We start from the raw sequence: 16,990 nt of genomic DNA on the forward strand, positions 1-16,990 counted from the left end.
ACTTGGGTTATCTTCTTCTGCGCTTTCCCAGGCATATTAGCAGGGAGCTGGATCAGAAGTAGAGCAGCCAGGACACGAACTGGTACCCATATGGGATGCCAACATTGCAGGCAGTGGCTTAATCTGCTGTGCCAGGACACCGGCCCTTGGAAGCATCTTTTGCATTTGATCCAGATGATGCCTATGTGTCTTTGAAGAGTAAGATGTAGATGGGTTACACTAAGAGAAAACCATGTGAAAATATTCTTTTATAAAAATACAAAGCTAGGTAATATTTTGACAACTGATTTCCTATTTTACTTTAGTTTATAACAGAGTTGAGAGAATAGGGAGATGTAGGCCAAAGGATACAAAGTGGCAGATATTCAGGACCAGCCCATCTGAAGATCTAATTTAAAACAAGAGGACCAGGCAATAAAATTGTACATTGTTAGCAAGTTTTATCCAATAAGTAGATTTTGGCTATATTTATCCTTAAAATTTGACTGTATGAAGTGATATATTAATTTGTCTCACTTTAATAACCATTTCATTGTCTTTTTCCTACAACATGTTGTAAAATACACACAATAAAATTTATCTTTAAAAAAATATTTTCGATAGTATACATTTTTCCCCTCCTAGATTTTGTGTTCCTGTTACCATGCATTTTACTTTCAGTGTGTTGTCTGCACTGCTATACATTGGTTTTCTTTTTGTTGAATACAAGGACCAGCCAATTAAAATCATCTCTGCCTTTTTTTTAAATAAAGGCCTGTGAAAACAGATCCCCAAAAGATTTTTCACATAAGCAGATCAGAACTTCTGCATGGTCAATTTATTTTTATGACTTCATAAATTCGTGGAAGCTAATGATATACTGGTATATGGCAAAGCATTTTTGCATAAAACATTTTCAAAGGTTCATGTCTGGTGAGGAAAAAGAGCAGAGAAATCTTCCCAACCTTTTTTGAATGTGGAATAATCCCTAAGAACACATTTCATTGTGTGAAATTATTGACCTCTAGCAACTTCAGGTGTCTGGGTTTTTCTTTTAACAAAATGTTTTGTGCATTTGTTTGCTTGTCTCTTTTATCAGTGTCAGTGGAGAATCTGTATTTGCCTTAAATTGCAATCTTGACTATCATTTTTGTCACTAATGATAATTAGTTATAATAGTTAATGATAATTAGTTATAGTAGTAACTTTCCATGTAGGTGCATGATTTGGAAAGACTTATCATGTCAGTAAGTACATGGGTTACAGTGTATTTCATAAGGATAAAATGTTGTAAGTTCATAAAATTATCACCTTTATAAAAATCAGCTACATGCTTCCTTTCACAAACTTGTACAGTATATTTAAGGCTATATACTGATTGTTTCAAAAGAAATAATTTAATCACCATGTTCCTAAATTTGTATATACAAAATGCATGATATGTATGCCTTAAATAAAAGGTTTCTAGGTTAAAAAAGAAAAGAAGAAGGAATTATGAGTTTTTTTTTCCTCCGAAATTTATTACGTATTCTGTTTTCAATAGATAAGCCATTATCAGTGTTACTTTTAACTGCTTGTTATGACCTTCTCTGGTGAGAGAAATAATGAATAAAATTCAGAAGATGTTTTATAAAACTAATAATTATTTCATAAAGGTGATACTGGATTTTCTAACAGAAATGAAGATTCTAAGATAAATTCCTTAAAACACAAAACTGTCTTCCAATTTTATAACACATATACTTTTTCAATATTTTGCCTCCTACTCCTTTGATATTTTTCACATTGTTTTACAGTTAGCTTTGTATTAAGACTCTCAGTCAATAAAATAAAATAAAATAAAATAAAATAAAAGGTTGGATTCTCTTATTTTTCAGTTCAGGAAAAATAGCTTATTTTCATCCAATTAATACTAATTTATCACATGAAATATATTTTGTCATTCTAGGAAGTAATTACTAAATATAAAGGAATATATGTGCTACTTTCTCCATGATTGTAATTTTGTGCCTTCCATTCATCAATAAGCTGCTATGCATTGCTTACTTGCTACATTCACCTTCTGATATCTGTCATTGATGTAAGATATTCATCAGTTTGTGTATCTTTTTTTTAAATGTGATTCTGTGGACCCTTCAGCTTGAATTATATATTTCTTCCATCCACAAATATGGCTGAAAGTTGAACTTGACATGGATCAATATGATCTGGGCTAAATATCTAAATGTGACTGATTATGTTAGCATCATGTCCACAGATCAATATTGAGTTTTATTATGAGCCTGACTCTATAATTGGGTTTAATCAATAAACTTTTGTCTCTTTTCCTTTAGAGTTTTAGGATTTCACCATGTATGTTTCAGAAACTACACTTAGCTTACATTTACGACTCTGCCTTTCTTGCAATGACCAGAAAGAGATCTATCTATGAACGTTAAGTAACAATGGAGCTTCAGTTCTACCATTGTGAGAAGAGCCCACTTTTATCTTAGTAACTGATTGCCTGCCCAGTACGCACTGTGTTTCAAACAGAGCTAATGTAGTAACACCCCAGCACTCCTTTGGGGGACTATGTGGCTTTTTCTTTCTATACTTAGTAAATAATTCACATTGAAGACTTTGACAAAACATACCATTAATGAAAGCAATCATAAAAGCTTGCCTTTTGATAAACCCGCAGGGTCTACAGGCGTTGAAAGATGCAATCTGTAAAGAACAATAAATTTGGGCTTCTGAGTGAAGGGCCATTTGGAACGTTACGCTTTGTCTACATATTTGCACAAACATGGTGCTCCCTTTTTTATGCCCCTCAAACTTGAAGCTTGACAGCGTTCAATGCCATTTCCACATTAAGGTTGGTCCCATTAAAAGCTCCATACAAAAAGAAGACTGGAAGTGATCCAACTGAGCTTGTGTGTTCATTTCTGCCCTAGTTTGCCATTTGGAAACCAGACTTCAGGCCATCATTGCTGGTTTTTTTGAATAGATCTGGGTTCTTTCCCAGTCAAATTCCTTCAATAAATAGATTCTTAAAATACATCAACTTCTCTTAAATTTGGAAAATAAGATTACTCTCCTGATGGATACAACTATAGCTTTGAGTGAAAATAGAATTTCTTCATGCCAATGATTTGTGAATTTTCATTTTTACTTAGTTTTCAAAAACTTGGAATTTATGTTAATATGACTAATACTTGTAGCATATGTGATAAGAGATGGTCATGTGTTATCATGGGGCATGAATTTTTGTGTTGTTCAAAAACTATATTTGTCCATTATTAAGCCAATAAATCTGCCATTTGTGCTTTGTGGGATTTGCAGATGCAGACCGTTTTCAGAAACATGGCATGGATGAGTTTATTTCAGCGAATCCTTGCAAGCTTGACCACGCCTTCCTTTTTAGAATACTCCAGAGGCAGACTTTGGATCACAGACTGAATGATTCCTATTCTTGCTTGGTGAGTACAATTCTATCCATCTAGTCCCCTATAGATGAGAATAGAAGATTTTAGAACGTGAGAAATACCTGTTACAAACCAGTGTTTTATTCCTGACCCATTTAATAACTGTAGTTGGAGTTAGGGATAAAGGATTTCAATCGATTGCTTCCCAATTTGAAAATTATACACTTGACGACCACTGCTGTGCCACTCAATAGACAGGAGAACAGACTTAAATGGATGCTGGACTTTGTTTCATCAGTCCCTCTGAAGAAGGCCAAGAGGAAACAAAAGGCTTTAAATAAAGATGAAAAAAAAATCTCTGTTACAGGATTTGCTAACAGCAATATAGACATTTTGAGCTTTCTTTTCTGCTCACCAGATGTTGATGTCTTGCATTTTTTTTCTCTTTGATTTCTACAAGAACAACCTGTGTAATACATGGAGAAGATGTCATGATAATCTGATGAGAGCTCTGCTTAGCAGAGGAAAGCTTCCGTTTCACTGTGCCCTCCAAAGATAATTTGAATGCCTTTAAAATGAGGAAAGGTGATTATCGAGTAGCTAAACTGCAACCTGATATGTGTTGAGACTGTGGCCAAAATCTGGGATGAATCGCATCATTTAAATTTAGAAGAAATGCTCTATACCTTAGAATGTGGAAACCAAACAGCCTGAGAGTCACATGTGTCCTTCCAAACATTTATATTGTCAATGGCAATTCCTCAGGCGGGCATATGCCTGTTTCTGATATTACTTGAGTCTCTCAGACACTGAACATAGTAACTACATGCAAAAAAAAGTTAAAGTCTCTTTAAAATAACATTTTGGACAGGATAAGCTCCCTTCATTGGAGATATTTCAGTAGGACCAAATGAAACCACTTGCCACAATGATTACACTGGCGGTTCATTTGTGCATTTCCTATGAAAAAGTTTTTACTCTGTATCTATTGGTCTGGTTTAAACTTGATCCAATTTGAGCTTTACAGTTGCATAGAGTAAAACAAATCACAAAACTCTGTGACAGCTTCCCACAGACAAGCACACAAAGCAAACATCATAAAGGGCCAGGTTCCTCTTGAATTCTACCATAAGGGATTATTTACTGAGTCATCAAAAATTGTTTGGTTCTGTTTATGAGTTCATGTGTAATGTGGAGTCTGAGGGACGTGCTGCCCCTAGAGGAGAGTGAGTGTGATGTGATTAGAAAGAGCTTTGGGGCCGGCGCCGCGGCTCACTAGGCTAATCCTCCGCCTTGCAGCGCCGGCACACTGGGTTCTAGTCCCGGTCGGAGCATCGATCCTGTCCCGGTTACCCCTCTTCCAGGCCAGCTCTCTGCTGTGACCAGGGAGTGCAGTGGAGGATGGCCCAAGTCCTTGGGCCCTGCACCCCATGGGAGACCAGGAGAAGCACCTGGCTCCTGCCATCGGATCAGCGCGGTGCGCCGGCTGCAGCGCGCCTACCGCGGCGGCCATTGGAGGGTGAACCAACGGCAAAAAGGAAGACCTTTCTCTCTGTCTCTCTCTCTCACTGTCCACTCTGCCTGTCAAAAAAAAAAAAAAAGAAAGAGCTTTGGGAGACAAGATGGTCCCCCACATAAACACCACAGTGCAGCAACTCATTTGCGCTGTGGTCTTGGGCAGCTCATTTAACAGCTTATCTGTCAGACACACGGTAAACATAACAAGTACCATGTGCAATGTTTTAAGGATTAAAAAGATGATATATGCATTATGTGTAGCACGGTCCCTGGACTGTCACCACAGTAAGGACGCTGAGGATCTTTCCCTCCTGCCTCTTTTTCTTTCATTTCCTTCGCATCTTTCTCCCTCACTCACCTCTTTTTCCTCCTCTTTCTTGATTATTCTGCCTCTTCGTAATGATTTTTAGTGGGAAAAATGTATTTGAGAATCAGAGAGACACAGGTAGACAGGTTCACTCCCCAGTTGCCTACCACAGCTGGGAGTCAGGACCATCCAAGCCTCCTGTGTGGGTGTCAAGAGCCCCCTGACATGAGTAATCACTGCTGCTTCCCAGGATCTGCATTAGCAGGAACTTGGGATCAGGAACCAGAGCCAGTTATCAAACCCAGCTACTCGTATATGGGACGAGGCGTCATAACTAGGGTCTTAACTGCTAGGCCAAACACCTACCACGCTGCCTCCTTATAAAACTCACCATTCCCCCTTCTTTCTTTTACAATCTTAAGTTAATCAATACATTTTGATAAACATTGAGTTATGTACTCTACCCAATCCTTAAAGAGTTAGGCAGGCAGAGGCTGCCTGCTGTCTCAGTTGACATGCATGGACACACAAACATCCCAACATCATTTCAGGAAGACCAGAAATCACTGCTATGAAGCATTCATTTGTTTATTAGCCATAAGAAGATAAACAGAATGAAAAAAAATCCCAGATATTTAAGTACCCAAATAGTAGACGGAGACAGACAGTGGGTTAAACCAAAAATATCCTGTATCTAAGCTCCAGTTTGAGTCCCAGCTACTCCATTTCCAATTCAGCTCCCTGCTAATATACTTGCAAAGCAGTGGATGATGGCTCAAGTACTTGGATTCCTGCCATCCATGCAATAGTCCCAGATGGAGTTCCTGATTCCTGGCTTCAATATGGCCCAGTCTTGGCTGTTGTAGCCATTTGAAGAGTGAACCAGTGGATCAAGATCAATCTCTCTTTCTCTGTCACTTTGCTTTTTGAATAAATAAATAAATCTTCAAAAATAGTACATGTAAAGCACTGTTAGATTTGCTGAACTTTAATTTTAGCTCACTTTAGAAAAAAGCTTACAATAAATCAGCATTTTCAATCATAGTGTCTCCTTTACTATTCTTTTTTTAATTAATCTATAAAGCAGTTGAATTTTTTTTAGAATATCATGTTTTATAACTAGTAGCTTAGGTGTTATAATTAAATTCAGCTGATTTTGAATTACAATGAAAAAATTGCCCTAGCCTGGTTGTGGTAATAAAAAGAGAATAGGATTCGATCCTAAATCAGTTCCCAACTTGATGGCACTAGCTCTTCTGAAAACACCCTGAAACATATCACTAATAAAATTAATGTCAAAAGATACTTTCATGCAACTTCTGCTTATAATGCCTAAACATGCAACAGAAAAGCAAATCTTAGTACACAAAGAAAAAAAAAATGTTTGTTTTTCTTTTGCAGGGTTGGTTTAGCCCTGGCCAAGTCTTTGTGTTAGATGAATACTGTGCCCGTTATGGCGTGAGAGGCTGTCACAGACATCTCTGCTACCTGACAGAACTGATGGAACATTCAGAAAACGGTGCTGTCATTGACCCAACCCTGCTCCATTACAGCTTTGCATTCTGTGCCTCTCATGTGCACGGCAACAGGTATTTTCACTTGCAAATTCACAGTGAAATGTATAGGGTTGACTTTGGAAGACAGGGAAAAATGTGCTTTGCCATTATCACCTAGTAACAGGTTTTAAATAGCAAACACTTCTTACAAGGAAAAAAAAAACCTCACAAAGGAAAAATGTGCATCAATGTGTTGTTGATTGAGGTGGACTGTGCTTTCTGTTTCTTTTTGCTGGTGAAGCCACTTGAAAGAGAGAAAGAAAAAACACCCATGAGAGTAGATGTTGCCTTTTAGCTCTTATGTGCTACCTAGTACTGTGATCTGTGCAGCTTAAGTGTCCGAAGGAGTCCTATTGCAATGCATACATGTGCCTGGGTAGCATTTGTTGATAAGCTTGTGCCTACCTGAGGACCTTTACTTGTCCTCTTTAAGAGAAACCTGCATTGACAAAGCAAGATAAATGATGTGGTAGAGGTGAAGTCTCCTCCCAGCTTGTTCCCCACTTGATGTTTTTGGAACAATATCACCTTTCATCAGTCTGAATCACTGATCATACCTTTTGCCTTACCAAAATGGAAAAAAAAAAAAAAAGTCACCTAATGTAAGCACTCCCAACTATGTAGTGTCCAGCCATGTCACTCTCCTTCTCTTCTCTTGACCTTTTCTCCAGAATGCCTTTGCTAGGGCTCCTCCTACATCCCCTAGACTATCCCCTTTTGAACTTGCTTTAAACACTATCCCATATCTCTCTCTCTCTCTCTCTCCTTCATTTTCATTCTTCCCACAAACCTAGGTATAACACAGCAGTCAAGGGTTTCAAAAGTCACACTGTCTGGGTTCAAATCAGTATTTCTTAACTGTGGGACATTGGATAGATTTCATAATCCATGTGTGTCTCAGCTTCCCCATCTATAAGACATACATAGCAGTAGTATCAGTCTCAAACGTCAGGAATTGTGCTGGTATTAAATGAACTATTTAGTGCACTTAGAACTGTGCCTGGCACATGAGTGTCCAAAGTGAAGATAACTAACAACTTGTGTTGTCTTCAAGGTCCTTGTCTGTCAAGCTGCTGTTCTCTGTGTCTTCCTAGCCACCCTTCTTTCACCAAGCCCTTCATTATGTTTCTAGCTTCTTAGTGGATTGCCTGATGACCTAATCCAGTTGCCTCTCTCTTCCAGGCTTCTCTTTCCATGCCCCCTCTCATTCTTCTGTCCACCCTTCTTTTCCCCTCCCATCTTCATACCTCCCTCTTTTTCCTCCAGATACCTCGGTACTGTATAGTGTTTCTCACATCTGTTCTGAATCCTAATCTCTTCTTTCTGAGAATTTTTCTACTTTAGTGATCTCACCTCCTCCTCCTGCTTCAACAATGACCTCTACATATACTAATAATTCCAACCAAGTTATTCGTCTAAGCTATATATCTGTGTTGACAATTGATGGCTTCAGGGTTCTGCTGATGCTTTCAACTCTCCATGTGTAACACTACATCTATCATCCTACGAAAATAGCTCCTGAACCACTTGGAGTCCCCAGAAAAATAGTTGGCAAAAAGTAACTTTGTGGTATGAAGTGTTTGATAAATATTTGATGAATAAGTGAAATACTTCATTATTTGTGTTAATATGTATTCCATTGTTAGCCCATTAATTTTTCATTCTTCTTTTTTGTCCTGGACCCTTTGATGCTAAAGGCAATATTCTATCTCGTAGTATCCCTCAATTACTTTCTGTCTTTTCTGCTACATTGTATATGCTCTAGTTGTGACCTTCATTTTTTTTTTTGTTTTTTTTTTTTGTTTTTTTTTTTTTGAGTCTAGATCTAATTTTTATTTTGTTTAATGTTCTATGCTCTTCAAAGCAATTTTTCTTTCAAAAATGTGTTTTCAACTGGTCATTCTCCCCTGCCTTCGTGTGCACCTCTTAATTATCTCTGGGACAGATTTATGCGCTCCAGATGCTGAGCCGGAGCTGCTATAATTCCACCTGCCACATCTGGCTCTTCAGCATGCCGGGCCAGAAGCTTCAAAGTTGCATCTCTGCGCCATACGTGGTTACACTGCGGGCTGCTGCTTTATCTCCTCGGATGTAATTTTCCTTTGATTCACCTATAATTCCGAAGAACTGATGCATTTGTCTCCATTTTGAATAAGGTTCTATACAAACGCTCCATTTGATCTCGGAGCAGACCTCTTCATTTCCTCTTATGTGGCCTCGCCTTTAATTCAGACACAAGCCTTAGAGCAACTCAGAACTACTGCACCTGATTTCTTTGCAAGAGCAGGTTTGTTTGTTCCAAGTGCCCTGGTCCCTGTTCTTAGGGGAAGAAAGCAAAGTAGGGTGGAGGAGGGGGGGAACCATTTGTGTGGCTGCCTTTGAGAAAGGGAAGGGACGGACGGGTGTGGCTCAGCAATTTCTTTTTTTCTTTTTTTCTTTTTTTTTTTTTAATTAAACTTTTATTTAATGAATATAAATTTCCAAAGTATAGCTTATGGGTTACAATGGCTTCCCCCCTCCCATAACTTCCCTCCCGCCCGCAACCCTCCCCCCTCCCGCTCCCTCTCCCCTTCCATTCATGTAAAGATTCATTTTCAATTCTCTTTGTATACAGAAGATCAGTTTAGTATATACTAGGTAAAGATTTCAACATTTTGCCCATATAGCAACATCAAGTGAAAAAACTGCCATTGGATTACTAATTATAGCATTAATTAGCAATGTACAGCACATTAAAGACAGAGATCCTACATAATTTTTTTTTTCAAAATAATTAATTTTCTATGCCATTTCCATTTTAACACCAGGTTGTTTTGTTTTTTTTTTTTTTTCATTTCCAATTCTCTTTATATACAGAAGATCACTTCAGTATATAATTAGCAAAGACCTCATCAGTCTGCGCCCACACAGAAACGCAAAGTATAAAAATACTCTTTCAGTACCAGTCCTAGCATCACTTGGCTTTAGACGACACATTAGGGACAGATCCCGCATGGGGTGTAAGTACACAGTGACTCCTGTTGCTGACTTAACAATTTGACACTCCTGTTCATGGCGTCAGTAATCTCCCTGGGCTCTAGTCATGAGTTGCCAGGGCTATGGAAGCCTTTAGATTTCGCTGACTTTGATATTGTTCCGATAGGGTCATAGTCAAAGTGGAGGTTCTCTCCTCCCTTCGGAGAAGGGTACCTCCTTCTTTGAAGGCCCCGTTCTTTCCACTGGGATCTCATTCACAGAGATCATTCATTTAGGTCTTTTTTTTTTTTTTCCATGATATCTTGGCTTTCCATGCCTGCTATACTCTCATGGGCTCTTCAGCCAGATCTGAATGCCTTGAGGGCTGATTCTGAGGCCAGAGTGCTGTCTAGGACATCTGCCATCCTATGAGTCTGCTGTGTATCCCACTTCCCATGTTGGATCTTTCTCTCCCTTTTTGATTCTATCAGTTAGTATTAGCAGATACTTGTCTTGTTTGTGTGATCTCTTTGACTCTTAGACCTATCGGAGCTATCAATTGTGAGCTGAAATTGATTACTTGGACTAGTGCGATGGCATTGGTACATGCCATCTTGATGGAATTGTGTTGGAATCCCCTGCACATTTCTGACTCCACCATTTGCGGCCAGTCCGATTGAGCATGTTCCTAATTGTTCATTTCCTCCCTCTCTTTTTCCACTCTTAGATTTAACAGGGATCACTTTTCAGTTAAAATTTAAACACCTGAGAATAATTGTGTGTTAATTACTGAGTTCAACCAATAGTGCTAGAACAACAACAACAACAACAAATACTAAAAAGGATAGAGTATTACATTGTACATCTAAAGTCAGGACAGGAGCTGATCAGTTCATTGTTGCTTATAGTGTCCATTTCACTTAACAGGTTTTCTCTTTGGCGCTCAGTTGTCACCGATCAGGGAAAACAAATGATATTTCTCTCTTTGGGACTGGCTCAATTCACTCAGCATGATGTTTTCCAGATTGCTCCATCTTGTTGCAAATGACTGGGTTTCATTGTTTCTTACTGCTGTATAGTATTCTATGGAGTACATGTCCCACAATTTCTTTATCCAGTCTACTGTTGATGGGCATTTGGGTTGGTTCCAGGTCTTAGCTATTGTGAATTGAGCTGCAATAAACATTAATGTGCAGATGGCTTTTTTATTTGCCAAATTAAATTCCTTTGGGTAAATTCCAAGGAGTGGGATGGCTGGGTTGTATGGTAGGGTTATGTTCAGGTTTCTGAGGAATCTCCAGACAGACTTCCATAGTGGCTTAACCAGTTTGCATTCCCACCAACAGTGGGTTAGTGTCCCTTTTTCCCCACATCCTCTCCAGCATCTGTTGTTGGTAGATTTCTGAATGTGAGCCATTCTCACCGGGGTGAGATGGAACCTCATTGTGGTTTTGATTTGCATTTCTCTGATTGCTAGTGATCTTGAACATTTTTTCATGTGTCTGTTGGCCATTTGGATTTCCTCTTTCGAAAAATGTCTATTGAGGTCCTTGGCCCATCTCTTAAGTGGGTTGTTTGTTTTGTTGTTGTGGATTTTCTTGATTTCTTTGTAGATTCTGGTTATCAATCCTTTATCTGTAGTATAGTTTGCGAATATTTTTTCCCATTCTGTTGGTTGCCTCTTCACTTTCCTGACTGTTTCTTTTGAAGTACAGAAACTTCTCAATTTGATGCAATCCCAAATGTTAATTTTGGTTTTGACTGCCTGTGCTGTTGGAGTATTTTCCAGGAAGTCTTTGCCTGTGCCTATATCTTGCAGGGTTTCTCCAATGCTCTCTAATAATTTGATGGTTTCGGGTCGTAGATTTAAGTCTTTAATCCATGTTGAGTGAATTTTTGTGTAAGGTGAAAGGTATGGGTCTTGCTTTAAGCTTCTGCACATTGAAATCCAATTTTCCCAGCACCATTTATTGAATAGACTGTCCTTATTCCAGGGATTAGATTTGGATCTTTGGTCAAATATAAGTTGGCTGTAGATGTTTGGATTGATTTCTGGTGTTTCTATTCTGTTCCATTGGTCTATCCATCTGTTTCTGTACCAGTACCATGCTGTTTTGATAACAACTGCCCTGTAGTATGTCCTGAAATCAGGTATTGTGATGCCTCCGGCTTTGTTTTTGTTGTACAGGATTGCTTTGGCTATTCGAGGTCTTCTGTGTCTCCATATGAATTTCAGCATCATTTTTTCCAGATCTGAGAAGAAGGTCTTCGGGATCTTGATGGGTATTGCATTGAATGTATAAATTGCTTTTGGGAGGATAGACATTTTGATGATATTGATTCTTCCAATCCATGAGCATGGAAGATTTCTCCATTTTTTGGTATCCTCTTCTATTTCTTTCTGTAAGGTTTTGTAGTTTTCATCATAGAGATCTTTAACGTCCTTGGTTAAGTTTATTCCAAGGTATTTGATTGTTTTTGTAGCTATTGTGAATGGGATTGATTTTAGAAGTTCTTTCTCAGCCGTGGCATTGCCTGTGTATACAAAGGCTGTTGATTTTTGTGCATTGATTTTATATCCTGCTACTTTGCCAAACTCTTCGATGAGTTCCAGCAGTCTCTTAGTAGAGTTCTTTGGGTCCCCTAAATAAAGAATCATATCATCTGCAAAGAGGGATAGTTTGAGTTCGTCCTTCCCGATTTGTATCCCTTTAATTTCTTTTTCTTGCCTAATAGCTCTGGCCAAAACTTCCAGAACTATATTGAATAGCAGTGGTGAGAGAGGGCATCCCTGTCTGGTACCAGATTTCAGTGGAAATGCTTCCAACTTTTCCCCATTCAATAGGATGTTGGCCGTGGGTTTTTCATATATTGCTTTGATTGTATTAAGGAATGTTCCTTCCATACCCAGTTTGCTTAGAGTTTTCATCATGAAAGGGTGTTGTATTTTATCAAATGCTTTCTCTGCGTCTATTGAGAGAATCATATGGTTTTTCTTCTGCAGTCTGTTAATGTAGTGTATTACGTTGATTGTTTTGCGAATGTTGAACCATCCCTGCATACCGGGGATGAATCCCACTTGGTCTGGGTGGATGATCTTTCTGATGTGTTGTTGCATTCTATTGGCCAGAATTTTATTGAGAATTTTTGCATCTATGTTCATCAGGGATATTGGTCTGTAATTCTCTTTCAATGTTGCGTCTCTTTCTGGCTTAGGAATTAAGGTGATGGTGGCTTCATAGAAAGAATTTGGGAGGATTCCCTCTTTTTCGATTGCTCTGAATAGTTTGAGAAGAATTGGAGTTAGTTCTTCTCTAAATGTCTGGTAGAACTCAGCAGTGAATCCGTCTGGCCCTGGGCTTTTCTTTGTTGGGAGGGCCTTTATTACTGTTTCAATTTCTGTGTCAGTTATTGGTCTGTTTAGGTTTTCTATGTCTTCCTGGCTCAATTTAGGGAGGTTGTATGTGTCCAAGAATCTGTCCATTTCTGATAGATTTCCCTGTTTGCTGGCATACAAGTCCTTGTAGTAATTTCTGATGATTCTTTTTATTTCTGTGGCGTCTGTTGTTACGTTTCCCATTTCATCTCTGATCCTATTGATTTGGGTCTTTTCTCTTCTTTTTTTAGTTAGTTGGGCCAATGGGGTGTCAATTTTGTTTATTTTTTCAAAAAACCAGCTCCTCGTTTGGCTGATTTTTTGTAATGTTTTTTTGGATTCAATCCTGTTGATTTCTTCTCTGATTTTAATTATTTCTCTTCTCCTACTGGGTTTGGGTTTGGTTTGCTGCAGATTTTCTAGATCCTTGAGATGGCTTGAAAGCTCATCTATTTGGTGCCTTTCCAATTTCTTGATGTAGGCACCTATTGATATAAACTTTCCTCTTAACACTGCTTTTGTTGTATCCCATAGGTTTTGGTATGTTGTGCTGTTATCCTCCTTTACTTCCAGAAAATTTTTGATTTCTCTTTTAATTTCTTCTATGACCCATTGTTCATTCAGGAGCATGTTGTTCAATCTCCATGTGTTTGCACGTGCTCTAGGGATTCCTGAGTTGCCAATTTCCAATTTCATTCCTTTGTGGTCTGAGAAGCTGCATGGTATGATTCTAATTCTTTTGAATTTGCTGAGACTTGCTTTATGGCCTAGTATGTGGTCAATCCTAGAGAGGGTTCCATGTACTGCTGAGAAGAATGTAAAGTCCTTAGATGTAGGATGAAATGTTCTGTAGATGTCTGTTAGATCCATTTGGGCTATAGTGTCGTTTAAATCTACTGTCTCCTTGTTGATCTTCTGTCCTGTTGATCTGTCTATCTCTGAGAGTGGAGTATTGAAGTCCCCCAGTACTATTGTATTGGGGTCTAAGTCTCCCTTTAAGTCCCTTAACAAGTCTTTTAAATAAGCTGGTGCCCTGTAATTAGGTGCATATATGTTGAGAATCGTTATATCTTCCTGTTGAATGGATCCCTTAATCATTATATAGTGCCCCTCTTTGTCTCTCCTAACAGTTTTTGTGGTAAAGTTTATGTTGTCCGATATTAAGATGGCTACGCCCGCTCTCTTTTCATTTCTGTTGGCGTGGTATATCTTTTTCCAGCCTTTCACTCTCAGCTTGTATGGATCATTGTTGGATTGATGGGTTTCTTGTAAGCAGCAAAAGGATGGGTTTTGTTCCTTAACCCAATCGGCCAATCGGTGTCTTTTAACTGGACAGTTCAAGCCATTAACATTCAATGTGACTATTGAGAAGGAGTAACTTTGCCCTGCCATTTGCCAAAGATATTTTTTAATATATGGTTTGAGATTCCTGTGATCTTTTGCTCTGAGGTTTCCTTCCTTTACCTTCTTTCATATTGGTGACCGTGTTTCTGTGTTTCTGTATGTAACACATCTTTAAGCATCGTTTGCAGGGCTGGACGAGTGGCGACAAATTCTTTCAATTTCTGTTTGCTGTGAAAGGTCTTAATTGCACCTTCATTCACAAATGAGAGCTTTGCAGGATATAATATTCTGGGCTGGCAGTTTTTCTCTCTTAGTACCTGGGCTATATCTCGCCATTCTCTCCTGGCTTGTAGGGTTTCTGATGAGAAATCAGCTGTAAGTCTAATTGGAGATCCTCTGAGAGTAATCTGGCGTTTCTCTCTTGCACATTTTAGGATCTTTTCTTTGTGTTTCACTGTGGTGAGTTTGATTACGACGTGTCGTGGTGAGGATCTCTTTTGATCATGTTTATTAGGGGTTCTCTGAGCTTCCTGTACTAGGATGTCTCTGTCCTTCTCCAAACCTGGGAAATTTTCTGCTAGTATCTCACTAAAAAGGCCTTCTAATCCTTTCTCCCTTTCCATGCCTTCAGGAACACCTAGAACCCGAATGTTGGGTTTTTTAATAGTATCCTGTAGATTCCTGACAGTATTTTTTAGATTTCTGATTTCTTCTTCTTTTCTTTGATTTGACTGTTTCCTTTCCTGTTCTCTGTCTTCTAATTCCGATATTCTCTCTTCTGCTTCATCCATTCTGTTTTTAAGGCTCTCTAATGTGTTTGCCATTTGATCTATTGAGTTCTTCATTTCATTGATGTTTTTTGCCAGTATCGCAGTTTCCTGTTCCACTAATTTTTTCATTTCATTTTGATTCCTCCTTAATATTTCATTTTCACGGGAGAGATTTTCTATCTTGTCCATTAAGGATTTCTGTAGTTCAAGAATTTGTTTTTGAGAACTTCTTAATGTTCTTATGAATTTTTTAAAATCTGCTTCTTGCATTTGCTCTATCTCTTCATCTGCATAATCTTGCATTGGCGTGTCTTGATCACCTGGGGGCGTCATAGTGCTTTCGTTGTTCTTGGTACCTCCGCTTCTATGTTTCTTGCTTGGCATGTTGGAGATAATTTGTGGTGTTTTTGTTTTTGTTTTTGTTTTTGTTTTCTCTCGTTATACTATGCCTCTAAGTGAGCTGTCTGTTTAGTTGGAGCCTTAGGGGCTGTGATGGGTGTGGCCAGAGAGCTATGCTTGTTTCTTGAGGTTTAAGGCTGTGTAAAGAGCGACTCTCCCAGAATACTTGCTCCTTGCTGGGATACTCTCTCTCTCTCTCTCTCTTTTTTTTTTTTCTTTTGACTCAGTTGGGAGTGGAGTTGAGGGTAGTTGAAATCTAGCCTCTGTGAGTATTCGTTTGATCTACCCCTGGGACCACACAAAGAGTTTATGCAGCCCTCAATGTGTTCTCCAGTTTCGCTAAAGATACTGAGTTTGGCTGAGCTTTACATATGTAAAATCGCGGTGCTCTTTGTTTTGCTTGGTGAGTGAAGGGAGAGGCCTCTGTTCCCCCTCCCCCCAATGTCTCGGACTTCTCAGGTCTTTGTCTTACCCTCCTGGGTTCCCGCGCTGGCGAGATTCTGTGGCTCTGGCTCCGCTCCCGCAGCTGCCGCTCGGCTTGTCTCGGTTGGTTTTCCACGCGGTGGGTTCCCTGTAAGTCCTCTGTGTCTCATCCACAAGATCCGGAAGCGTTTCCTCTGCAGTTTTTTTTCTTGAGTCTTTTCCTGAGGCTACAGTAGTTCCACTTTTATGAAAGTTTATTTTCCCAAAGTAAGGCACACGTCCTCACTATCCGCCATCTTGGTGACCTTCATTTTTTCTTGTGTATACGTCTTATCTCCCTACTACATTTTGTTCCCTCTTGTAATCTCTCACCTTCAAAATTACAGAGTAATTTTTACAATACTCCTTTACAAAAAACTTCATTATAGAGTTGGCATCGTGGTGTGGTGAGTTAAGCCACTGCCTGTATCACCTATATCCCCTAAGGGACTGACAGTTTGAGTCCTGGCTGCTGTGCTTTCAATCCAGTTTCCTGTTAATGCACCTGTGAAGGCTGCAGAAGATGACTCAAGCACTGGGGCTCCTATTACCCAGTGAGAGACCAGGATGGCTTCAGCCTGCCACAGACCTGGCTGTTGTAGCCATCTAGGGAGTGAACCAGCAGGTAGAGAACTCTCGTTCTGTCTCTTCACTCTCCTTTTCTCCCCCCTCTATCACTCTGCCTTTCAAATAAATAAATCTTTCTTTAAAAATTTAGTGATTGTCATTTTATTATTAAATTAAAAATAAATTCCAAGCTTTGGTGTCAGCATTTTTTAAAGATTTATTTCTTTATTTGAAAAGCAGAGTTACAGAGAGAGGGAGAGAGAGAGAATCTTCCAGCCACTGGTTCACTCCTCACATGGTCGCAAAAGCCAGGGATAGGACAGTCTGAAACCAGGAGCCAGGTGCTTCATCTG

General features: G+C 39.1%; 1 protein-coding gene across 5 annotated transcripts in view; it reads left to right on the plus strand.

Moving 5' to 3' along the window:
• The window catches only part of CADPS2 (calcium dependent secretion activator 2), a 628,355-nt gene that overhangs the window by 441,435 nt on the left and 169,930 nt on the right, over positions 1–16,990 (plus strand). For all 5 annotated transcript variants that reach the window (XM_062206262.1, XM_062205893.1, XM_062205984.1 and 2 more), the window contains exons 12-13: positions 3,301–3,437; positions 6,610–6,797. In XM_062206262.1, the coding sequence (XP_062062246.1) occupies positions 3,301–3,437; positions 6,610–6,797 (325 nt within the window). The remainder of the gene's footprint in view (positions 1–3,300; positions 3,438–6,609; positions 6,798–16,990) is intronic.

The sequence above is a fragment of the Lepus europaeus genome, chromosome 1, assembly GCF_033115175.1.
Source record: "Lepus europaeus isolate LE1 chromosome 1, mLepTim1.pri, whole genome shotgun sequence".
In the NCBI taxonomy this organism is placed as follows: Eukaryota; Metazoa; Chordata; class Mammalia; order Lagomorpha; family Leporidae; genus Lepus; species Lepus europaeus.